The sequence below is a fragment of the Schistocerca gregaria genome, chromosome 1 (genome assembly GCF_023897955.1).
Source record: "Schistocerca gregaria isolate iqSchGreg1 chromosome 1, iqSchGreg1.2, whole genome shotgun sequence".
Lineage (NCBI taxonomy): Eukaryota > Metazoa > Arthropoda > Insecta > Orthoptera > Acrididae > Schistocerca > Schistocerca gregaria.
The window spans coordinates 1,067,168,940-1,067,192,636 of NC_064920.1; the positions used below are offsets into that span (position 1 = coordinate 1,067,168,940).

Genomic DNA, 23,697 nt, shown 5'->3' on the forward strand with positions numbered 1-23,697 from the left:
AATACTGATACAAAAATTAAGCAACTATGGCATTCGGGGGCAATCCGATGAATGGATAAAATCATACTTGTGCAACCGCAAGCAGTATGTATCATTAGGAAACTCGTACCAATCAGAAACCAAAACCATCAAATATGGAGTGCCGCAGGGTTCGGTAATGGGGCCGTTGTTATTTAATGTGTTTGTTAATGATATAGGTGTTGAGGTGGAAGAAAAGAAAATATTGTATGCTGATGACATGACAATACTAAATAGTGACCAAAATATGGAACAGATTGAGAGAAGAGCCTACATATCTGCAAATGTCACAGCTCAATGACTGTTGGAAAATGAACTAGTTACAAATCTAAAAAAGACTATGTACAAAGTGTTTAAAAACAAGGAAAAGGCTGTAGACATGGATTTAGAGGTTGATGGAACAAGGCTGGAAGAACTAGAATCTGCTAGATTCTTAGGTATTCTTGTGAATAATGAACTGAAATGGAAAAAATACCATATTAATAATGTATGTAAGAAACTGAGCTCTGTCATATTCTTAATGGTGCAGCTAACACAGTATTTAAACAAGAACCTTCTGTGTACAGTGTACCATGGACTTTTCGAACCATACTTCCAGTATGGAGTGACTGTGTGTGGAAACTCAAAAGACAAAACGAGTGCTCACATTACAAAAAAAGCAATTAGGACCATTTTAAGAAGAAAGACCTCTGAAACATGCAGAAACTGTTTCAAGAATTTAAAGGTAGTGAGGACTGCATTACAAATGCTAGTGTACACACCCACAACACAAGAAGGAAGAATGAAGTACGGAGCATACCCCACTGACTGGCAATGCTAGAAAAATGGCCCCAGTACTCTGGTATCAGACTACTAAGAAGTCCGCGCAAAAACCTGCAAGATAATGTACTTCACAATGACTTTCCAAAGAAACTTAAAGTCTATCTCATTGAAAAAGAGTTTCACAGTGTTGCAGAATACTTGTTGTTGTTGTGGTCTTCAGTCCTGAGACTGGTTTGATGCAGCTCTCCATGCTACTCTATCCTGTGCAAGCCTCTTCATCTGCCAGTACCCACTGCAACCTACATCCTTCTGAATCTGCGTAGTGTAGCCATCTCTTCGTTTCCCTCTACGATTTTTACCCTCCACGCTGCCCTCTAATACTAAATTGGTGATCCCTTGATGCCTCTGAGCATGTCCTACCAACCGATCCCTTCTTCTGGTCAAGTTGTGCCACAAACTTCTCTTCTCCCCAATCCTATTCAATACTTCCTCATTAGTTATGTGCAGAATACTTATGCCATTAAATTTGTATATATTGTTATTCATTACCAGTGATGTAAAAATGTAAGCTAAAGGTGTAGAAAAATAAGTGATAAAGAATGTTAATACTTTGACATGTCCTATATTACACGTACATTTACTGTACACAATGTAATCTTACAGGATCAAATAAAATTCAATTCAATCTATTGCCAGTGCTGTTACCTGCCGTCTGAGAGTTGTTGACGGAGAACATAGGCAGAGGTCACAATGTGACTGAGCTGTATATATTATGTAACACTGCCCTCGAATAGAATGTTTGTTTAACCAACACAGTGCCTTACTGGGCACGATCTTATTAGAGGTCCTACACTCACCTTACTCCGACCCTCGATCTGGCAAGCAGTTACATCGGATGTGATCTACAGTTCAACATGCACACCGAATCGCGGCGCAACTTGGAATTTTCGACATTAACGAATCACCGCCAGAGATATGTGATAGGAAGAGTTTTAACCGAATCAAGACCTTTGTGTTGGTAGTCCAGCACTTACCGTCTGAGTCATATTAAGCCCATACTGCCCACGAGTTTTATGAAACAGCTTATCACGAATGGAACAAAGCCGTTCTATTTATTTTCAAATGAGGTAACTGAGAACTCAATTTCGCTTACTCATGGCTCTGGGCGGCAAGTGCCTGAGCAAGTTTAACGAGATAAAACGACTCAATTTCGTGGGCCAACGTCCTGAAAGAGCTACGGGCTGGTGGATTCAAGCGCCGTTCTCGTACTATAAGTAAATTGTATGTGGAATATCAGACCTGCAACAGATCCCAACATCAACCGAAGTCTCAGTGCTGCCAAACTTTATGGTTGAAGCTTCATTGCCTAGAGCTTGTCACAAATGGCGTAGTAAACTAATTTTTAATTATATTTTGTGTATTGTAGCTCTTAATATATGTGCATGGAAAAATGGTATCGAAATATTGCCTAAGTAGGGCAATTTCGATTTCTTTTCACCCAAACATAATTTTGTTCATTATATGCTTTGTTCCATGTGCAATATCTACCTTGAAATATCATACACGAATAACAGTTGTTGAAGATTTAAAAATAGGTGTGTGTGTGTGTGTGTGTGTGTGTGTGTGTGTGTGTGCGTGTGTGTGTGTGCGTGTGCGCGCGCGCGCTAGCCTGCGAGATGACACAGGAGTGGGGGGTGAAACCCGGTGCAAGCACATAGCCTACTCCTTTCTAATGTCTCCATCCGACGGTCGGTTCACCATCAACAGTGTCAAATGCCGTCACTGCATGAAAGACAGCAGAGAGGCACGGCTGATCAGAGACTGTTCGATACCACCCTTTCTGTCCTACTGCCGGAATGTGGAGGGAGAACTGTCAACAGCACAGTGTACCCAAACGGTGCTTAACTCTGCGAACTGACAGGAACTGCTGAATCCTTCTCATGGCTGTTGAGTTTCTACAAACTGGACTAATTATTGCTGTTCATACCTGGTCACACAGTTCAAATACGATTAGGTTAGGAACCTAAGCAATATTATTGACCAGGTTCGATACTAGACCTCTAACACTATTTCTGGAAAAAGGGAGAATAAAACATTCAAAGTTATGGAATTAGCTGCTGTTTTATGTCCACAGTATCCGAGAATTATACGCTTTTACTGTCACCTACAACAATCTTTTTCTTTTCTTTCCTTCCCAGAATGAAACGACCGTATTCTACTAGCCTGATGATTTTATGTTATTCACGCACTATCTGCATAAGTAATGTTTACATATGCAGTCTGAAAATTATTTAAACCGACAAAGTCGGTTAAGTTCCACAGGACCTCAATTTTCTCTTAAGTGATATCTTCCAGTGACGACTTTTTAAACCTGCAGAAGGTGTTTTCTCTGGATGAAAATTATTAAACCAGCAAACTGAGTGATTTTCTGTGAGGCACTATTTTATGAGGACATCAAATTTGTCTTGCAGTAGGCAAAAAGTACCAAATAATTTTTAATTCTTTATTACCAAGAGACAATAACATTAACACAACATAATTACTTCAACTGCAGTAGAGGTTAAAAAAATGTCTCCATTAACTCTTAAGGGAAGGTTATACCTGCGGAGCATGTTTTATTTAACACCGTCAAAGACTGCTGCTGCTGCTACTACTATAGTGGGAACCAGATCCAATAAGATTCAACAGCGGTTTTGTTAAGAAGTTTGCACATCTCTCCCCATAGTCTACAGAAGGCCATCGTCCAGGACCACTTTTCTAGAAACTGTCGGTTGAAGAATCATGGCCGCGCGGCTTGAAGCGCCACGACACGGATTGCGCGGTCACTCGAGCCAGAGGTTCGAGTCCTCCTTTGAGCGTACGTGCGCGCGTGTGTGTTGTTCTTAGCAGAAGTTAGTAAACTTAGTTTAAGTAGTATTTAAGTCTAGGGGCCGATGATCTCAGCAGTACTTTGGTCCCTTAGGAATTCACACACATTTGAACATGAATCGACGCACAGGGCGACCGAAATGTGCCGGAGCCCACAATGCAGGAACCAAATGCACTGGCTTGTAGCAAGTGGCAAAACACGTCATCCAGCAATTCTGGCAGTGCTCTGGCGAAGAATTTGTAATAATGACAGCCATTTAACGGCCTAGGTAGGAGATACAGCCCAATTAAAGTCACCAACAACACTTGCCCACCATTCGCGTAGAACTGCGCTTGATGAAAGCGAGTAAATGTGGCAGGAGGATTAAGCTCAGTCCAAATATATCAATTGTGGATGTAGAAGACAGATCGCTATGTGGTAAGCACCAACCAAACCAGTTTACTCGTCCCGTGGTGGGTCAAGACGTACAATTAAATGTGAGTGGCCGCGAGGTCTCGGGCGTGTTGCCACGGTTTGCGCGGCTCCCACCGTCAGAGGTTCGTGTCCTCCCTCGGGCGTGTGTGTGTATTGTCCGTAGCGCACGTTAGTTTAATTTAGAGAAAGCAGTGTGTACGACTAGGGAACGATGACCTCAGAAGTTTGGTCCCATAGAACTTAACACAAATTTCCCAATTAAATGTTAATGTGAAACATATACTATACCTGATAAATGAAGTATGTCCTCTGCCGCTGCAACAGGACCATTAGCACAACAAATCAGTCATTACCAGACGTGTGAGAAAAATGAGACTGATTTTTGTAATCTACCAAAGCTATCATCATTACAACAACATAAATTATTCTTCAAACAATAATATTGCCTAATTCAAACTAGTTCCCTTCGGAAGCTATACACTGGCGCAGTAGATGTTTTGGTACTGGCGCTGAAAGGCTTCAACTGGTAGGGCATTTATCACATAGGTCATATTTAAAAGAATGTTCTCCAAAGTCCCAAAATGACGTCATCTTAGAACATTTTTCAGTATCGGGAGAAGAAATTAAGGCACTACGACTCGGATCAGGTGAATAGGGGGGGAGGGAGGGGGGTGAAGCACAACACATTCAGAGGCAAAAAATTCCATAATGGAAGCGACCGTGCGACACGGGACGTTGTCGTGATACAGCATCCACTTGTCTGCAACGTCCTGTCTCACTTGACTCACCCTTTTCCTGAGACTTTCAAAGACATGTTTGCATGACACTTGGTTGACACTTTGTATCATCATCATCATTTAAGATTGATTATGCCTTTCAACGTTCAGTCTGGAGCATAGCCCCCCTTATAAAATTCCTCCATGATCCTCTATTCCGTGCTAACATTGGTGCCTCTTCTGATGTTAGGCCTATTACTTCAAAATCATTCTTAACACTTTGTCTTGGAAGAACAAATTCTTTACGCACGATACCCCACTGCAAAAAAAAAAAAAGCAAATAGCATTGCTTTGATATGCTCATTCGAGATTTTCGGCCATGGTGTCTCAGTGTGCCACTCCCCACTTTGCCGTTTTGTCTCAGGATCGTACTCAGAAGTCCAAGATTCTTCCCCTGTTATAAGACTGAACCATTCATGGTCCTTGGCAGACTTCTCAAGTAGATCAACTCACAACATGCGACACGGTCGTGAATTGAACAGTGATCCAAATATAAAATAAATTCCTTTCAGTTCACGTCTATGGTCACAAAATTTTTATCAATCTATCGATTTCTGTCATAATGGCCATCATCAGATCTGTTTTACAAAAACAAGTCCTAATATACTGGAGCCATAGTGACATCGTCAAATGCTACACGTTTCTTCGATTGCCTTTCTGCTCAGTTGTGAGGTGTTTCGGCACAAACTTTTCGCATAATCTTGACAAGGAATGTTCCCCACAGGCCTGAACTTGTGAAAGGCCAAATTCGCGGTTTAATACAAAACTTGAGAACGACGTATTACTCTAAATTTCGCTGTTCCATTTTCGTAAAACACACACACACACACACACAAGCTCTCGCGTCATGGCGCTCTCAAATCACGTGGTGGCTGAACGGAACTGAAATTCGGCCTAAGCATCTGCAAGGGATGAACATCGAGGTCTACACACAACGAAACAGCGTTGCCAGATAGCTTGCAGCCTTGTCAATCTCATTACTCTCATCACACATCTCTTACAACCGAAGACTGAATACACCCTCTATCAGATAAAATAATGCTCAAAGTTATGACATAAGCAAAGAATATTTGCTTTGGTGTCCCATGCAACTTGAGTTAGTTAGTCTGTTTAAATATTTTTTTCACCATGTATAGCAATTACAAATGCAAGTAGAATGCACAAAACCAACCTTAAGCAACGCTTCAAAATAATTTATTATCTGGTTAGCAGACAACGGTATTTTGTCGACGATTTGTTTCATAACAAATGCGGTCGTACGAATCTAAACATTGAGCTCTCGATTAGTCTCGTGCTTCTTTTTATTTTAGCGTCAGTTCGGCGCTTAGAACTGAAAAACAGAAGTATGTGATTGTCGGCTGGAAACCACGTAGGGTATTATGGCAAGACCTTCCTCTGCATGCATTGGCATCCTCTTCCTTCGTTAGCTGTGTGTTGTGACTAAATGCTGATTTTCGATTACTGTCATAATTGCATTTAGACTAAGCTACCAGACATGTCTTAATTCCAGCCACTTTGTAAAGTGTTATAGTGACACTACTGCACATACAGATAGATACTTGACAAGAAAACCTGAAACAGTTTCTTTCTCTCCCTGTCACGCTCGAAGGAGATATTCATCACGAAATCGAGAAAGATTTTACTCACTGCCTTTCGTTCGTCACTGTGTCAAAGCTCAGTTCAGTAACAAAACTCCAGGTTTCTCTCTTCACCTAGTTCAAGAAGTTTAGTTAACTTACCAACACTTTCTTCTAAAATTTGTGTATGTGGAAAATACCGAACGTGTCCGAACCCCACCGTAAACTGTATTTTGTGATTGCAGAAATAGTTGGATTGTCTGAAAAACGATCAGACGTATCACATCCAGCGGTATCATGCCTCCCGTTTTTGAGTAACTTAATACCCTTCCTTGAGAAAATTAATACAACTAAGCTTCGATGCAGTGCTACGTTAACATGCAATCCTTGACGTATTATTTAATACAATCATATCGTCAAGTGTATTATTAGCTTCAACACACCACTTTCTTACGAACGCAGACAGAAAGCCTAGAATTTTAGCAGACTTTTATCCGAAGTAAAGAAAATATAAAATGCACGCTGGCAAAGCAAGAAAGTGTGTGGAAAAGAGAAAATTATCAAATATAAGTTAAAGTGTTAGGAAGTATTTTCTGGATGTATTTGTCTGAAATAAAGCCTTGAGCTGATATCAAACGTGGACGATCGATCGTTCTGACAAAGAGTAATAGAAAGTTTTGAAATGTGGTGGTGCAGGAGAAGGCTGACAGACGGGTAGGTCGGTTAAATAATGAGGTAATAATTCCAATAGGGAAGGAAAGAACCTTACGACACAACTTGACTAAAAGAAGAGATCTGTTGGCAAGACATCCTGAGGCATCGAGAAAATGCCAATTTGGTAATGCGGGCATTGTGGTGGATAACAATTTTAGTGGGAAACAATGGCTTTACTACAAGATAGAGCACGGAGAGCTGAATCAAACCAATTTCCGTACTCAACACCACAACAACAAATAAAAACACAGAACACATGCGGCCTCGGTGACACATTAGTACTGAGCAACGTCGCAAATGTTGAACTTCTGAACTTTTCCACTGACAGAAAATTAACATAATGAGAGCGCATTTCTACTGTAAAGCCATCTTTGCTGAATCAGGAGTTGTGGCCGTTTACAGTCCATGTGTGTTCAGTTGCTACATTTATGTCATGCTAAAAACTAAGACATACAGCAAGAGAAATCAAATTCATCTTCTCAGCAGCCTGTATAAGGTCAATCTAAGCAGGCTAAGTTACCAACTGACCAAGTTACCCAATGGTGGCTGTGAAAATGTTTAGTGCAGTATTAGAACGTACCGGTAGAACAGCTTAAAACAACTGTTGAGCTTGCATTATACTCCGTGGATGCATTCTTTTGTAGTGAGGGAACAATGACTTCCTGACTCTTGAACTCTGTGCAATAGCCATTGCAACGACAGTGACATTGAACTTTATGTTGTTATAATACCCATAAAATTGTTGGGATACAATGTGAAATCTTGGCTGCGGCAACAGACTGATATGTAATTTAGTCCAAGCTAGGTTTGAAGGTGATAATTTGGTTGTGATATGGCGAAGGCAACGAAGGTGAATAGGAAATATGGGTTATGGTAACTGATCTAGAGCGTGGCATCATAACTACGACCACGCCACATTTATCGAACTTTTCGTTACATACACTAAAACTGCACGGTAAATTCAGAAAACCCGTCACTGACAAGCGGGCGAGTGTCCGAAAAATATTTTAAGACATAATTACGTATATAGTATATAAACTACTCTTGAAAGAAAGTGGTGTGTCCACGATCCAACTTTTATTATATTGTTGTAGATTACAGTAATCCTAACGCAGTCCAGTCAACACCAACGGGTCACTGACAAAGCATTGTTATTAAATAGTTACATGATATACTGGATGGCGTACATCAGCTTTCACTCCGTACTATTGAATTAACGCTAACCACAAAATCGCAGAACGTTTGGAGACAACTTTGTACACATCTAATAAAGGAAAACACTGCATTCCCGTTATGCGACTCGCACGGTCGCAATGCATTTTTTTGTTTCCTGTGAAATTCAAGGGCTATAAATAGGAGACGTTCCGATGCACCGCAATGGGGCAAGAGTCCGCTAATGTTTGACGAATGTGTCTGTGCAAGCCGCGGGCAATGTCCGCCGTTATACCGCCGGCCTTGGCGGTCAGCAGCCGGCCGTCGCTCTGCAAGACACCTGTTCTGCTTGTCTGTGCGCATCCTGGAGCTGCCAGCGACTGCACAGCTGACGTCGAATCCCTGCCGCAACTTCGCCCCGGACGAAATCATTGCCAAGCCCATATCCGACACCATCTCGTGTCGAAAGGGGGCTCGTTATCCACATTTATCAGTAACGTTTACTGGTAAGGTCTTACGGTCACAATTTACGTGATGGGCAGTTACATTATCTCTCTCAACATACGACAAGCATTAGTCTTTAAGTGCTTCTACGGATTCAAAAACGAAGTAGTCTGTTCACAAACGCGTTTTCCATCACACCTTCCTGACAAAATTCTGTAGATACCGATACTCTAAGTATGCTAAGCATTCGATTGGTAAATACTTGCAACTTCGGAAATCTTCATGATCGCTTGGATGGGTCTACATTTATTCACATCTTACTGATACTAACACGCGATTCCACGTACCTTTGTTTCTATTGCCATAAGTGATACAGGTTATCATTTTTGCTTTGTTTGGGTTAAACGTTACAAAGCAACAAGAGAGCAGCAATATTGAGGCTCACGAGTGTGCAACTTTTAACGTAAATATTGGAACTGGCAGTTTGTATAATGCTACCTTCAGTCACGTCAATTGTGTGGACATACATAAATGTATCGCTGTGTTAGCTATTGACTCAATATGTTCTGCTTGAAGAGACATAGTATTGGCTATGTATGTCTTCTGCAAAATCCCTCATACTCAGCTACAAAAACCAGTACTGTACGCTAGGTTCGTTAACACAAAACAAACCAAATTACTTTATATTTCGACGCATTGTGTACTATAACACAGTCTCTTATTTAAGTAGTGTAGAAAGTTTCAACGAACAAACGTATGGAGAGGACTAATGCAAACCCCTGAAATGCAGATAAAAAAAGAGACTTTTTTACATGGCCACAAATCCACACATCACATATCCATGCATTCATTAAAGCAATACAAATTAAACGCATTACGAGTTACTTTTCTTACGAATTTAAAATTCTTACTGAAATTGTATAGGCCTCCAACATTCTTAACACCCCATATCCAGTTATTTACGCTAGCTCCGAGCGCAGTCTATGCCATCAGTAATGGAGGCCCACAAGAACAAAGGAAACCAACGTAAAGAGTTTGCCTTTGCGGACGGGTTTTTCAACCCATTTGATTGAACTCTTCACTTATTCAACACAAAAATCCTGCTTGAAGAGATGTCAATACGCAAATCTAAATATTCTACGAGCCCTGACTGTAGATCGCTCCTGCAAGAAACAAAGCGATTTACGGCAAAATGTTACTTTCAAGATTGCTGCGCTGTTACTAAATCTTACACGAACACGACTAACCTCCTACAGAAATTCATACAAATACTACACATTAATCAGCAACGTGACACCGATGCAATCATAATATATATTAATTACCAGAACAGAGAGAAAATTTTACCTCCAAACTATCAACTATCCCCGGGTTACTGCCGTAGTACCCCCTTTACAGATACGTAATATTACGAACTAGACACGAAGTAGTTTTCAACATGAAATTAGTACAGCACTTCCATATTATTTTGCATCGTGATCAAGACAACAAATTACGTGGAATCCTACAGCATACAGACGGATGTAAAAATCTGCAGCAGTAACAACAAACATTAACCCTTAAACTGTATTTTTTTCTTACCTTCTGGTGTCCTCTTCAACAATCCAAAAGTGCCAGATCCTAAAGTTGGTCTCTTCCATCCTCTCCAATTGTTGCACAATGATTCGGGTTCACTGCTCCAACTGCACAGTGAATCCTCTTCGAACCTATCAGAATCCTCGAAAGAAAATCTATCCCCCTCTTCCCAGTCCAGCATCGTACGGGGGTCATCGACCCCCGACACAACTGGACTGCCAGCCAGCTTGGTGGCTGGTTTATTTCACAACAAAGATACAAAACCTGGCATCTACCTCCAATCCTCAGTAAGCTAATCACTCGCGGGGCTGGATTTAACTGATCACTGATAATTCATGTTCTACTTATAATGATAAGACAAGACGTAAACTGAAAACACAACAAAGCACACACGGAAATCGACTAACGCAAGTTCTTTCACCAGTTTCACACAACAGCGCTCTAATCCACCCTCACCAACGCTCCCCTCGCAACCACTCCTTCCCAGCACTTCTGCACCAGCTCGGCCTACCCCCACCGACGACAACAACAAATATGGCGCCCACTACTCTGCTGCCATCATCATTGATTGTTTAGAATCTACAGACGGAATTCACTGCTCTGCTGCCATCGTCATTGATTGGTAAGAATCTACACACGAAATACAATTTTCTTTCTTCGACATCATATTTCTAGGCACGTATAATCAAAATAAAATATTAATTTTATAATTTTAAACATCTAATTACGTTTATTTCGTATGTCTAAACGAAATATGGGGCATGGTAAACAGTTATTTGACTGTGTAAATTTTAAATTAATTTACTAAATACAGTAGTTTTCCTTTGGAGGAGGATTAATGAATAATTGAGAAATATACGATGAGAATTGTCCAAAAAGTTGTCTATGATTTATTAAGAGATAATTTCCCATCATAGTACAAAGATTGCATGGTATATATTTGTGTTTTGTAACATAGCGAAAATGGTAATTATAGTATTGTTTACTGTATCTAAACAAACAGCAAATCAAATCCACAATCCTCTCAAATACTATACTTTCACAGTACCTGTCATATAAAATAGATAACCACTTGTTGAAATATTGTTTTGTGTAATCCTGTTTGCTTAAGTAGGACGACAGCATGCGAGAAAGCATAACAATGGATAGTAATAATCTGTTTTATGACAAGTAACACAATCACATATCACGTGAAAGAACCTTCCTAGGAGCAGTTAATCAGACTGGAAAGTGCTTTAATGATGCTAAGACACACAGTGAAATGTTTAGGTGCACGCAACACCAATAAAACATGTTCAAGTAGCTTTAAGTTCATTTTTTCTGAGTTTTTAATTATTTATATCGTTCCAACTGAAGTTTAAATGGTTTTGTCTAATTTTCCGTGACATATTAAGCTGTAATAGGCATTACTTTACGTGAATCTAAAAAACCAGTAGGTTCAGATCTTTGTTAATCGTATTAATAATAGTGCTTTGAATAAAGGTGGGCTACCAGCCACCTATTATCATAGACAATAGGTATGTAAGACCTACCAAACTGATTCTACGGCACGGTATGTCATGTTAGTATTGTACATTACCTTTAGAAGGCAAGCTAAAGGAATCTAATTTTACAATGATGTGCCTATGAATCTGAGCACCCTTCTTAGTTACCTACGTCAATTTTTCTCCTGTTGAAAGCGATGTTATTTAACTTTAATCGTAAGTACTGAGTTTATTGAGCCAGAAACTGAAAACGAAAGAATAATAGGCGTACGTGGATGTGTTGTATGAAAAGTAATACATAGCGTATATGTGATTCATAGGTGTATCTATCAAAAGGGCAATACATATACAATTGAACCATTTCAGTGTGCCAGATTTTGTGTATATACTGCATCAGTTTAATATTTTTCACGTTGGTTTGCTGGCAAAGTGAAACCTGATGTGCTACTTAATGCATCATTTAATTGAAATTCAGTTGTTCCAGAAAACTGGTTCTTTTTGCAGACTGCTACCGAGAAGATTACATTCATGCAGTTAGTATTAGTAAGTTATTCATTCAATGATAATCCTGCAGTGATATAAGACCTGTGAGCTGTCTCAATACAAGGAAAAATTTAAGCCATTCATACAGAGATGTGAACGTTCACAGATGTGTTTTATGTGAACAGAGCATGAAACTATTCCAAACACATTTTTATTTTGCTGATTCACACAAAAATAATAGTTATGTGCAAAACGGAAAATACGAAACACAAAAGGCACGTCATACAATATATTAAATAACCAAGTTGTTCCCGTTCTTTGAAAGATTTACACTGGTTTTTGAAATTTGTGTATTTTCTCGCACGTGTCTGTAAACTTTATTTGTGCTCTGCACTGGAGGATTAAGTGGTGTTTACAATATTTCATTAAGCGCGCCGTTAACTAGGACGACATCTCTTGGCACAATGCACGTACCACGTCAAATAGCAGACGTTTTCCCATCTGCCGGAAACTGTATCTTTGACCAACCAAAGTGTAGCGTGTACCGCTCTTGTATTTCCTTTACGATTGATGCTGCGCTTCGTGTTGAATTTGTGAGGTGAGGCTCCTGTGGTGTTGTGTTACTGATCAATGTATTATTGCAAATTGTAATTAGACTGATACATAGTGAGTACTGTTCAGCATGTGAATGCGAATTGTTCCTTGCGTTCCTTGTTTGGATGACATGAGATTACTTTCCGAGTGTCGTATGCCATGCCTGCTACTTTGTTAGTTGCATAGGTTAAACTTTACCGTCTGAGGATTTTTATCGGATTCTTTGTTTCAGTTCACACAGTGGAAGTTAAATAATGGCGCCACGGAAAGGAAAAACTCAGCAGGAGCAGGTGCAGGTCTCTCTAGGACCTCAAGTGAGAGAAGGAGAAGTGGTGTTTGGCGTTGCCCACATTTTTGCCAGTTTCAACGACACTTTCGTCCATGTTACCGACTTATCAGGAAGGTATGTATTGTCTTACAAAGGCATTAATTCTGAAAATTCGTGTTGGATAGATTTTAGGCCATTGTGCACGCTTAAATTTTTCTATGCGTTTATGCTTAGCCTATATCACTGTGTTAATTTGTGTCACTTGGCTATGAATCTGTACACACGTCGCTCATTCGATTGAATTATCGTGCCAGTGACGAGTGGGTGGTTTGTATAACTGCTCAGTAGTAATAATAGGTAAACTTGCTTCAATACGTTGGAACTACTGGGTATCACAGTTCAGTGATTTTTCTTGTACGATCTCTGTATGTTAGAAACACTTAGACCTATTACTAATATGTCGTAGTTAAAGTGGTATATTTATAAACTTTTTGGACCAGAGTGGCATCTTTCTCTTTCTACTTATAGAAGACACTAATAATTCCAATTATTAAGACATTCATTATTTTGAAACTTTATTTTTTGAGACTTGAAGCAATTGAAGTTATTAGGCCTAAATTGTTCTGTCTATGAAACATTAGTAACTGTCTATTTTTGAGTAGGCGTTACATCAGCTTCTGTTTCATTTGCCATACCCGTTTTCCTTCTCTTGTGATGTCTGCACTCACCTTGTTACATTGTCTTTTAGATGAAGGTCCTACAAATGCAGTTGAAGGAAGGCTCAAATGTGAGGTGGTCCCTGCAGGCCGTACCCTGTTGGCACTGTAATGTCAAGTTTCATGTGCATTTTCCCACAGCGCATGAAATCTGATGATAGATAAACTTTCTCACCTGTGTTTTTCATAGTGTATATAGGCGTTGTAATATGCATCAGATTATTGTGGAAAGGGAGACATTGTTATCTATGGATCTCTTAGTGTAAACGTGACACTGTTCCACTGTTTTTCAGACTTCATATTGCCTTGTCGGGTGTAACCTTGTATAAACTGTTTTTATTCATAATCTTTGAGTGAGTGCAAAGTGATAACAACATATGGAGTGTATGAAGTATGGTCAGCAGTACACTACAGGCTATTATATGAGCAAAAGCAGGGAAAGAAAACTGAAGTATTGCTAATGCTGAAACTCTGCACTCACAATGAAAAAGAGAAGTTGCAGATACATAAGTCTTCAGTCTAATGACATACTTCATGGACTTGAGTAGTGCTGATAGTACTTGTGAAAATATGCTAGTTTTATATTTATAATCAAGTGAATGGTATACTGCAGTCAATTCACAGTATATGGCTTTGGCCATTTCCTGAATGTGGATTTAATTAATTCTATTAATACAGAAGCTAGTTTCTCAGAAACTGTATTTACAGGTTATTGACAGTGGGCAAGGGACTAATCATGGGTGGGTTAAAGTTATGTTTTGGACCCCTCACCCATAATTCTATTAGTGGTAACAGGCTGATCTCTGATCTGTAGTGCAGCACGAGATCTAGGTTATGTTGGAAGGTGACAATTTGGTTGTGAATTGGTAAAGCCAACGAATGTGAAAGTGGATAATATTATTGTGGTAACAAATTGACTGACGGCAAAGCCTAATATTTACATTCTCCTCTGCAACTTATTGAAAAATGTAAGGGGAATCCAGTACATAATTGTTACCCTAATTGGTATTACTTGAGTGCAGAATTACAGTCAGCAAGTAGATGAGTTCAGTAAAAGTGACAGGTGATTTCTGTTTGTACAAAGCAGTGAGGGAGAGAAACTATTAACCCTTAAATTTGGTGTACCTAGCTTTCTGTCGTGGTCTTCTTTCTTATGATTGGTTTGTGGCTGGTAATCCATGTTAACAAACAGTGATACTGGTACGTATGTAAGAAGGTGGGTGGCGAGACACATTGGCAAGGAACAGTGCACCACATGTCCCTCCAGCCAATAGTGTTGTTCTACTGCATCTGTCTTTAGCTTGCATTTTGGGGTGCACATAATTTTTTGCTTTCAATATTGTGGGGATTACTTAGCCACACAGTGTTTATTACAGGTGGCATGAAGCAAACACTATTTCCATGTTAAGACGTTAGTGATTGTTGCCAAGCACACTGATTTTCCTGTATAGTCAGAAGCAGAAACAGTGGCTCTTGCCCCATCATTACCAGTTGTCAGGGTAGGTAAGAACTGGCACATAGGGCATGGGAAGGAGGCAAGGTATTCTTAGTCTCTGCACGAAATGCATCGTGCTGCCATTTTTTTTACCTGCACACCACTATAACTAGTTTTGGCTGATTACAACATAGTTGACAAACTGAATGCATAAAATCGTTTCCTGTTTTTGATTATGTTGTAGACATCTTTCGCTGTTTACATCTTAAATTTTTTACACATGGTTTTCTCCTGTAAATTGGCCTGTGTCTTTTGAATGTGCATTGCAATTGTTTCATGTTGATTAAATTTCTTTCCCAGTGCTTGCAAAAAGTCTGCAGTGATAGTTCTTAGCCCTTTTGTTGCTACAGAGGTGCTTTCTACATTTTGTGCTGAGGGACAGCATTCTGGCCACTATGAAATACTGATTTTTTATAAAAACTATTTGCTTGAAAAATTTGATTTTTGCACACATACATTCATTTGGTGAAGGACTGAATTTCTATTCATTATTCCTCATAGAAGATATGGAAGTAACTCACTGCAGCAGTGAGAGGTTGGCAGCTCAGGATGAATACAGGCATCAAAAGTACTGTAAGAAAACCCAAGTGCCACATGTATACATGTCTTCAGCACCTGTGGGACAGGACATTTATATGTTTGAAGCAGTGACAGGGTTAACAAACATTTAATATGCTCTACCTTAATTTTTAAGATCTGACTTGGGAGCAGTTACGTGCATTCAGTACTTGGGCATCCTTGGACAAGAACAAGGAACACAGATGACAAACTATTCTGTGTGAGTGTATGCAATTGTGTTAATTAACTGACAGTTATTATAGCCCATTGTATAACTGAGTATCGTGATTCGTGAGAATCAAATCATACAGCTTAATTCATCAGCTTCATAAAATTCAATGCTAGGTAACCTTTGCAAGACATTCTCTTAAAGTTTGTGATGAAAAATGGGAGTCGCTATGAATTTGTGTTAAATACCTGTTACGTCATATGTTGCTACATGTGAAAGGTAGATAACTTAATGAATCTACATCTACATCCATACACCGCAAGCCACCTGATAGTGTGTGGTGGAGGGTACCTTGAGTACCTCTATTGGTTCTCCCTTCCATTCCGGTCTCATATTCTTTGTGGAAAGGATTGTCGGTATGCCTCTGTGTGGGCTCTAGTCTCTCTGATTTTAGCCTCATGGTCTCTTCGCGAGATATACGTAGGAGGGAGCAATATACTGCTTGACTCTTCGCTGAAGGTATGTTCTTGAAACTTCAACAAAAGCCTGTACCGAGCTACTGAGCCTCTCTCCTGCAGAGTCTTTCATAACACTTTCGCGATTACTAAATGATCCTGTAACGAATTGCACTGCCCTCCCTTGGATCTTCTCTCTCTCTTCTATCAACTCTATCTGGTACGGATCCCACACTGGTGAGCAGTATTCAAGCAGTGGGCGAACAAGTGTACTGCAACCTACTTCCTTTATTTCCGGATTGCATTTCCTTAAGATTCTTCCAATGAATCTGTCTGGCATCTGCTTTACTGACGATCAACTTTATATGATCATTCCATTTTAAATCATTCCTAATGCCTACTCCCAGATAATTTATGGAATTAACTGTGTCCAGTTGCTGGCCCGCTATATTGTAGCTAAATAAGGGATCTTTCTTTCTGTGTATTCGCAGCACATTACACTTGTATACATTGAGATTGAATGGTCATTCCTTGCACCATGCGTCAATTCGCTGCAGATCCTCCTGCATTTCAGTACTATTTTTTTTTGTTAGAATCTCTTGATATATCACAGCATCATCTGCAAAAAGCCTCAGTGAACTTCCGATGTCATCCACAAGGTCATTTATGTATATTGTGAATAGCAACGTTTCTAAGACACTCCCCTGCGGCACACCTGAAATCACTCTTACTTCGGAAGACTTCTCTCCATTGAGAATGACTTGCTGCGTTCTGTTATCTAGGAACTACTCAATCCAATCACACAGTTTGTCTGATAGTCCATATGCTCTTACTTTGTTCATTAAACAACTGTGGGGAACTGTATTGAACGCCTTGCCGAAGTCAAGAAACACTGCATCTACCTGGGAACCCGTGTTTATGGCCGTCTGAGTCTTGTGGACGAATAGTGCAAGCTGGGTTTCACATGATCGTCTTTTTCGAAACCCATGCTGATTCCTAAAGAGTAGATTTCTAGTCTCCAGAAAAGTCATTATACTCGAACATAATTCGTGTTCCAAATTTCTACAACTGATCAATGTTAGAGATATAGGTCTATAGTTCTGCACATCTTTTCGACACCCCTTCTTGAAAATGGGGATGACTTGTGCAGCACTAAAAGTTCCATTAACTTCACTTGATACATGCTAAACTCGGGCTGCTGAAACATGTCTCTTCACGGTCACTCCCCAAGCACCCTAGAGTTGGTAATATAACTAACAAACAAGTGAGGAACGCGAGATGCCGCGTCTTCTGAACCAAAAACAGCACTGAACCAAAGCCGGTTCTGGCATCGATGCTACCACATTGCCGTCTTCCGTGTAAACATTTTATGTTAGTGCATCAATGCCTGCTGTTGTGTTGGGTTACTGCCTCAACTACAGGCACCATAGCTTATTTATCCCTGTGTCACATTTCCTGGTAGTTTGCCAAACAAATCATACTAAAATACATGTTTTGTAGAGCTCTGTAGTATGGTACATGTTAGGTTTGTGGCATGCTTATAGTTTTTGATATTTTAATTTATGAACTTAAGATGTTTAATGTTTTGTGCATTCAAACCGCGGTGTTCATGAGTTTGTGTTATGAAATAGTCATGTTTCTATGTTATGGAACTTGTTCTATGATTGGTTGTTATGAACAACCGTGATGCAAAATGTACAGACCATATTGTATTTACACTTGTGTATTACAAAAATATACGTTTTAAGTGATACAGTTCAACAGCCACATTGTACAGTGCTTTGTTAAAATTGCATTTATACCTTTGTCTGGATTTACTGTTTTTTGTTCTTCATTCATGTTTGTATTGAATCTGGGTGCAGCAAGTTCTTTTACTTCCATTCTAACTACATGCTATAGAAGTTTTACCTCATAAATTGCACACACATTGCGTTGTTTTCGAACTCTTGGTATGCTGCTATTCGCAAGAAAGTAAGTCACTAAACTCATGCGTAATACTCTGACAGAAGAAACTTGCTAATAATGCACATTACCCACAGTTAGCAAGCAAGGAGACTAAAGTAATGGGACATATTTCACGTACTTTTCCTTTAATCGTTCGTGAAATTCTCATTAGGTGGTGATACCTGTGTTACCATACTCGAGGGCACTCTAGCGAGACATTGACAAACAAACTTATTCCACCGCTGTTAGAACAGCTAATGGAAGAAAAAACGACTGTCCAAACACTATCAAAACAATAATACTAAACGACAATTAAAGACTCATCAAAGCATGATAGTTACAGAGACAGGGATTCGCTAGTGAAGTTTCAGCATCTCAGTTCATTCCCTTTCGATGTAAGCTGTGAAACATGAAAATTGTGTGCAGGTTGGTAGGACACCCTTAGGCTGAAATACCAATCTTCAGGATCTCCATAAGAGCTGTACTCTAAGGAAACCACTCCCCCAAACATCCACTACACAGAACTAAGCGAAATTTCAAGTTGCGCCTTAAGACTAGCCAGTACGATCACATCACATGTCAACAACTATTTAAAACATTGACTGGCATTGTTTATATTCATATAGGAAATATGGAAAATGTTTTCTGATAATTTAAATTCTATAATACGCTGTTGAGGAATTTATTTTAATGTTCGAGGGTGAGTCAAATCAAAACCTTAAATATTTTTTCAATATTATTCATTGTGCGAAAGTGGTACAAAGCTGTATCTCTTTTCAACAAAATCTCCCCCATGATCAATGCAAATACTCCAGCACTTGCAAAGTGCAGAGATTCCTTTAGAAAAAAATTCTTTTGGTAGTCCGTGCAACCACTCGTGCACTGCGTGGCATACCTATTCATAAAAACGGAAATTCTTTCCTCCTATTGCGTCGTTGAGTGGTCCAAACATATGGGAATCACTTGGGGCAAGATCTGGTGAGTATGGTTGATGAGGAAGACACCCAAAATGCACGTCTGTGATGACAGCAATTCACGTCACTTTGATTTGATTGTCGGCTGTAAATGAGTTTTAGGAGATCTGTGTATGATGCAATGGTGAGTGGTCCCTCTAGGCATTTAATGCTCCAAAGTGACGCCTCTTTCGTCCCAAAAGAGTCAGCATAACTTTCCCTGTTGATGGTTCTGTTCAAAACTTCTTTGCCGATGAGGAATGGCGCCCTTCCTTGCTCGCTCTTTTGTTTCTGGTTGGTGGGAGTGAACCCAGGTTTCGTCCCCAGTAACTATTTTTGCAAGGAAGCCATTTTCTCGTTCAAAGTGCCATAGAAGTTCTTCACAAGCATCAACATGTCGTTCACTCATTTCAGGAGTCATCTGCCTTGTAGCTATCTTCCAGACACTTTGTGAAACTGGAGCACATCATTAACACAATGTGGTGTGTTTGACCCATGACTAATCTGTAAACATGCTGCAATGTCATTCAGTGTAACTCGGCAGTTTTCCTTCACTATGGCTTCAACTGCTGCAATGTTCTGTGGAGTCACAACTCGTTGTGCCTGACCCAGATGAGGAGCATCTTCAACTGAAATCACACCATTTGCGAACTTCCTACTCCATTCGTAGACTTGCTGCTGTGAACAAACATGCATCACCAAACTGAACCTTCATTCATTGATGAATTTCAATAGGTTTCACACCTTCTACGCAAAAACTGAATAGCAGAACGCTGTTCTTTGCTGGTGCAAGTCGGAAGTGGGGCTGCCATCTTTATACTGATACTGCGATGGTATGTGTGCATCTGCACTCCCACATACAGGCCATTCTGCATGCTGTTTGTAGTCGCGGACCAACTAATAAAATGATGGTGTAAAATTTTGATTTGTTGTCACAAATTTGTTTCCATTTGACTCACTTTTGTGTATTTTTGGGTGGCCTCAGATCCTGTAATTACGAAACGTGCCTGCCAGGGACCCTAACCAACACATTGTATAGATGGTTTCAAGAAGTTAGTCGTATACCTGAGGACCTCCCTTGTGAAACTTTGTTGTACACTCATTTGATGAGAAAGAAATAGTCAGCATCGGCAGAATATATTTTGAAATGTTATTTACGCTCTACAAATTTAACTCGTGCTCACTTGCAGTATCCAGACTGAAGTATTAAAAATCAAACTCCTTAAGTTAGGGTGCTGTACAACTCAAACATAGCAGAAGATACTTAAAACAACTGTTCTCATATAGACAGCAAAAATGTCAACAAGTGGCAATGATTGTTGAACATGTTGTTACAATAGATCAGCTGCTTCATACTTATCATTCCTGTTCTAGGGAAACTATTGCCAGAGTTACTGGAGGCATGAAGGTTAAGGCGGACAGAGATGAAGCGTCGCCCTACGCTGCTATGTTGGCTGCTCAGGTATGACCTACTTCTCTTTTCTCCTAATTGTCAAAGACGTGGTACAGTTGTGTTACTCAAATGTTTAATATAATGTCGTAATGATCATTAGTTTGTGTTGTCTTCAAGAAAGAAACTCGCATATTTGTTATGTAAGTAAACTTTTGTTTAGTTATATCATTTACAGAATTTCTAAAAGTGTGCATTATGTTGCTCTTGTGATATGGCAAAGAATTTCAACAGACCTGAGAATAGTGCTGATAGTGATGGAATATGAGTTTTAGCATGTAAAGAAGAATATTGTTCACATTAACCATATTGTGTGTCTTCTCCTCTTGAGGTCCTATATTACTTTGTAAAATTATCTTTACGGATCTTTTATAAATATTTAGTAGTGGACTGGTGGAATGCTTTTGTCATTTAATAATACTTCAGGTGGTCAGATATATCTGACAGTGTAACTGACCATAGATATTGGTCCGACTTTGAGGCCAGGCAAATGTCATGTGAAGTAATACCTGATCAAGGGATCCACAAGCAGTTTGAAATCATCTTGGCGCACACAGTGGCACTTACATTTGGGAGGAGCCCTACAGGCTAGTTTACTGAGTTTTCCTAAATCAGTTGAAGTGAATTCAGAAGGGGCCCTTGCTTTGATAACTTGCAGTTAATTATATTATCACCTGACTCAAAAACAAAAGGCTGAAAACTTTATTAACAATTGTGCAACATTTTTGTGGTTATTGGAACGATTACTGCAAAAGTAATTGTAAAATCTTGTTTCTTGAGGAAATAAGCAGCAAGGTGGTAAAATACACATTAGCCAGTTTTAAATGCAAGAACTATTAAAATAAAATCACTTGTGTATCTAGCATTTTTCCAGCATGACATTCTCATATCAGAGACTTAAACTTGCTTGTTCTATTCTCACCCTTGTGGTATTGTTTTATTCGGAACAAGGGACTGATGACCTAGCAGTTTGTTCCCCCTCCCCCAAACCTACCAACCAACCATACACTATTCTGACTATTTTTACTCAGAATTTGGTCACTTCAAATGTATTTTCTGTTCCCTAATGTTCATCTTTTGTGCAGGAGGCTGGACATGTCAGCATTAAGCATATGATGAACAGTCTGGTTTTTCCACAGTGACGCTCAATATCATTTTGATGATCAGTGTAGTCCCATCCTGTCTAACTTTTGCTTTACCAATTCCAGATCTGTCTATTCAGGGACATCAAAGTTGTCCACTTCCCATCATAACCAGGAGGTAGTTTCTGCAACTTTTCCAGCCATGCACAAAGTAGACCATAGACCCCCATAATGGCAACCTAACATTTTCAGCGGTGGTTCTAAATGCTGTCAATGTTCTAAGGAAACTCCTTGACTTAAAAGGGTGTTAAAGCTCAAGTAAAAATTATTCTCTTTTTAATGTATATATGCATCAGATAAGTTAGTAATTTTTTATTTTAATTTTTTTAACCCGCTGCAAGTGTACTTATGGCATCTAAAGTTCTGTTTCTTATTCTGCACTGTTAGAGGACCATAGTATCCATGAACATTGTGCATTTTTTCTAGAGCCTATCTTCAGTTTATCATGCAGTGTATTTCCTTTTGAGCTGCGCCACTCTCATCCTGATTCTCCACAGCTATTAATCACAAAACTAATTTCAAATATTTACCTATTAATACCTGTGTTTGTGGGGGGTTGGGTGGGGGTGGAGGGGTGGTGCACACGTCACTGCAAATTTCTTTACCCTATGGAAATTTTGTTCATAATTCGTAGGCTAAGTCAAGAGTAAAATATATGTAATGGGAGGGGGGGTTGCTGTGTGTTTTTGCTTTGTGTATAATTGTTAAATCTGTGAAACAAAATGTTCCTACTTATCTTAAAGATATTGTATACCTTTTGTATATGGTCTATTTCTTATGCATTTTACTCTGGAATACAGGATGTTGCAGAGAAATGCAAGACATTGGGAATCACAGCACTGCACATAAAGTTACGTGCAACAGGTGGCAATAAGACAAAAACTCCTGGCCCAGGAGCGCAGTCGGCCCTACGTGCTCTGGCTCGGTCCAACATGAAGATTGGGCGAATTGAAGATGTGACACCAATTCCCTCAGATTCCACACGCAGGAAGGGTGGACGACGTGGTCGTAGGTTGTGAAGTGACTGTATACTTGTGTGGAACTTGTACTACTGTTATATATTCCTATCCAATGAAATAAAATATTTGACATATGTTGTGGTGCCTGCTTTACATCTCCATTTTTCTATAGGCAGTAGTATATTATGTGCAGTTTCCTGCGGATTACCATGACTTATTCAGTGAAAATGTAGCTCACAACTCTGATAAATGTTTACTTGCCTTCATAGTATGTGTTGAAGATGTTACTGCATAATGATTTTTGTGAATTTTTAGTGTGCTTAAGTATATACAAAAATTATGACTGGCCTAGTAAATTTCTTGGCAGGTTTCCGTAATCAAAATTTCGTCTACTGCGTCTGCTCTACAAATCCAATAAGCCTGTAATAGGAACTGTAAATGACCCTGTATTTAATGTTTAAGAAAGCAAATTTTAAACCTAGTATATGATGACAGATACATAAACTTTTTTACATAAGCAATCTTTCTCTCTCTCTCTCGCATTATATATATATAAAAACAAAGATTCCAAGACTTACCAAGCGGGAAAGTGCCGGCAGACAGGCACATTAACAAAACACACAAACACACACACAGAATTACTAGCTTTCGCAACTGATGGTTGCTTCTTCAGGAAGGAGAGGGAAAGACGAAAGGATGTGGGTTTTAAGGGAGAGGGTAAGGAGT

The 23,697-nt window shown here is 39.5% G+C and overlaps 2 protein-coding genes across 4 annotated transcripts in view; one reads left to right on the forward strand and one right to left on the reverse strand.

Moving 5' to 3' along the window:
• Positions 1–10,889, reverse strand: part of LOC126281408 (zinc finger SWIM domain-containing protein 8 homolog) — a 463,855-nt gene extending 452,966 nt beyond the window's left edge. The window contains exon 1 of one of the 2 annotated variants that reach the window (XM_049980356.1): positions 10,308–10,889. In XM_049980356.1, the coding sequence (XP_049836313.1) occupies positions 10,308–10,482 (175 nt within the window). In that variant the 5' untranslated portion in view covers positions 10,483–10,889. The remainder of the gene's footprint in view (positions 1–10,307) is intronic. The other variant, XM_049980349.1, reaches the window with a different exon arrangement.
• A 1,870-nt stretch (positions 10,890–12,759) lies between these two features.
• On the forward strand, positions 12,760–23,105 carry LOC126281450 (40S ribosomal protein S14a). 2 transcript variants are annotated; one of them, XM_049980430.1, is made up of 4 exons: positions 12,760–12,866; positions 13,095–13,265; positions 20,795–20,882; positions 22,813–23,105. In XM_049980430.1, exons 2-4 carry the CDS (start codon positions 13,117–13,119, stop codon positions 23,029–23,031), a joined length of 456 nt encoding a protein of 151 aa, XP_049836387.1. In that variant the 5' UTR covers positions 12,760–12,866; positions 13,095–13,116; the 3' UTR covers positions 23,032–23,105. The 2 variants fall into 2 exon arrangements, with proteins under 2 accessions (XP_049836387.1, XP_049836396.1); XM_049980439.1 differs by having other exon boundaries at positions 12,827–12,934.
• Positions 23,106–23,697: the final 592 nt, after the last annotated feature.

Bases quoted from the DNA above. Each gene is read 5' to 3' on its own strand.
- LOC126281450 (XM_049980430.1), top strand. From the start codon at position 13,117: ATGGCGCCACGGAAAGGAAAAACTCAGCAGGAGCAGGTGCAGGTCTCT. The intron at 13,266-20,794 runs GTATGTATTGTC...TTCCTGTTCTAG, and splicing joins GTTACCGACTTATCAGGAAG to GGAAACTATTGCCAGAGTTA. The intron at 20,883-22,812 runs GTATGACCTACT...TCTGGAATACAG, and splicing joins CTGCTATGTTGGCTGCTCAG to GATGTTGCAGAGAAATGCAA.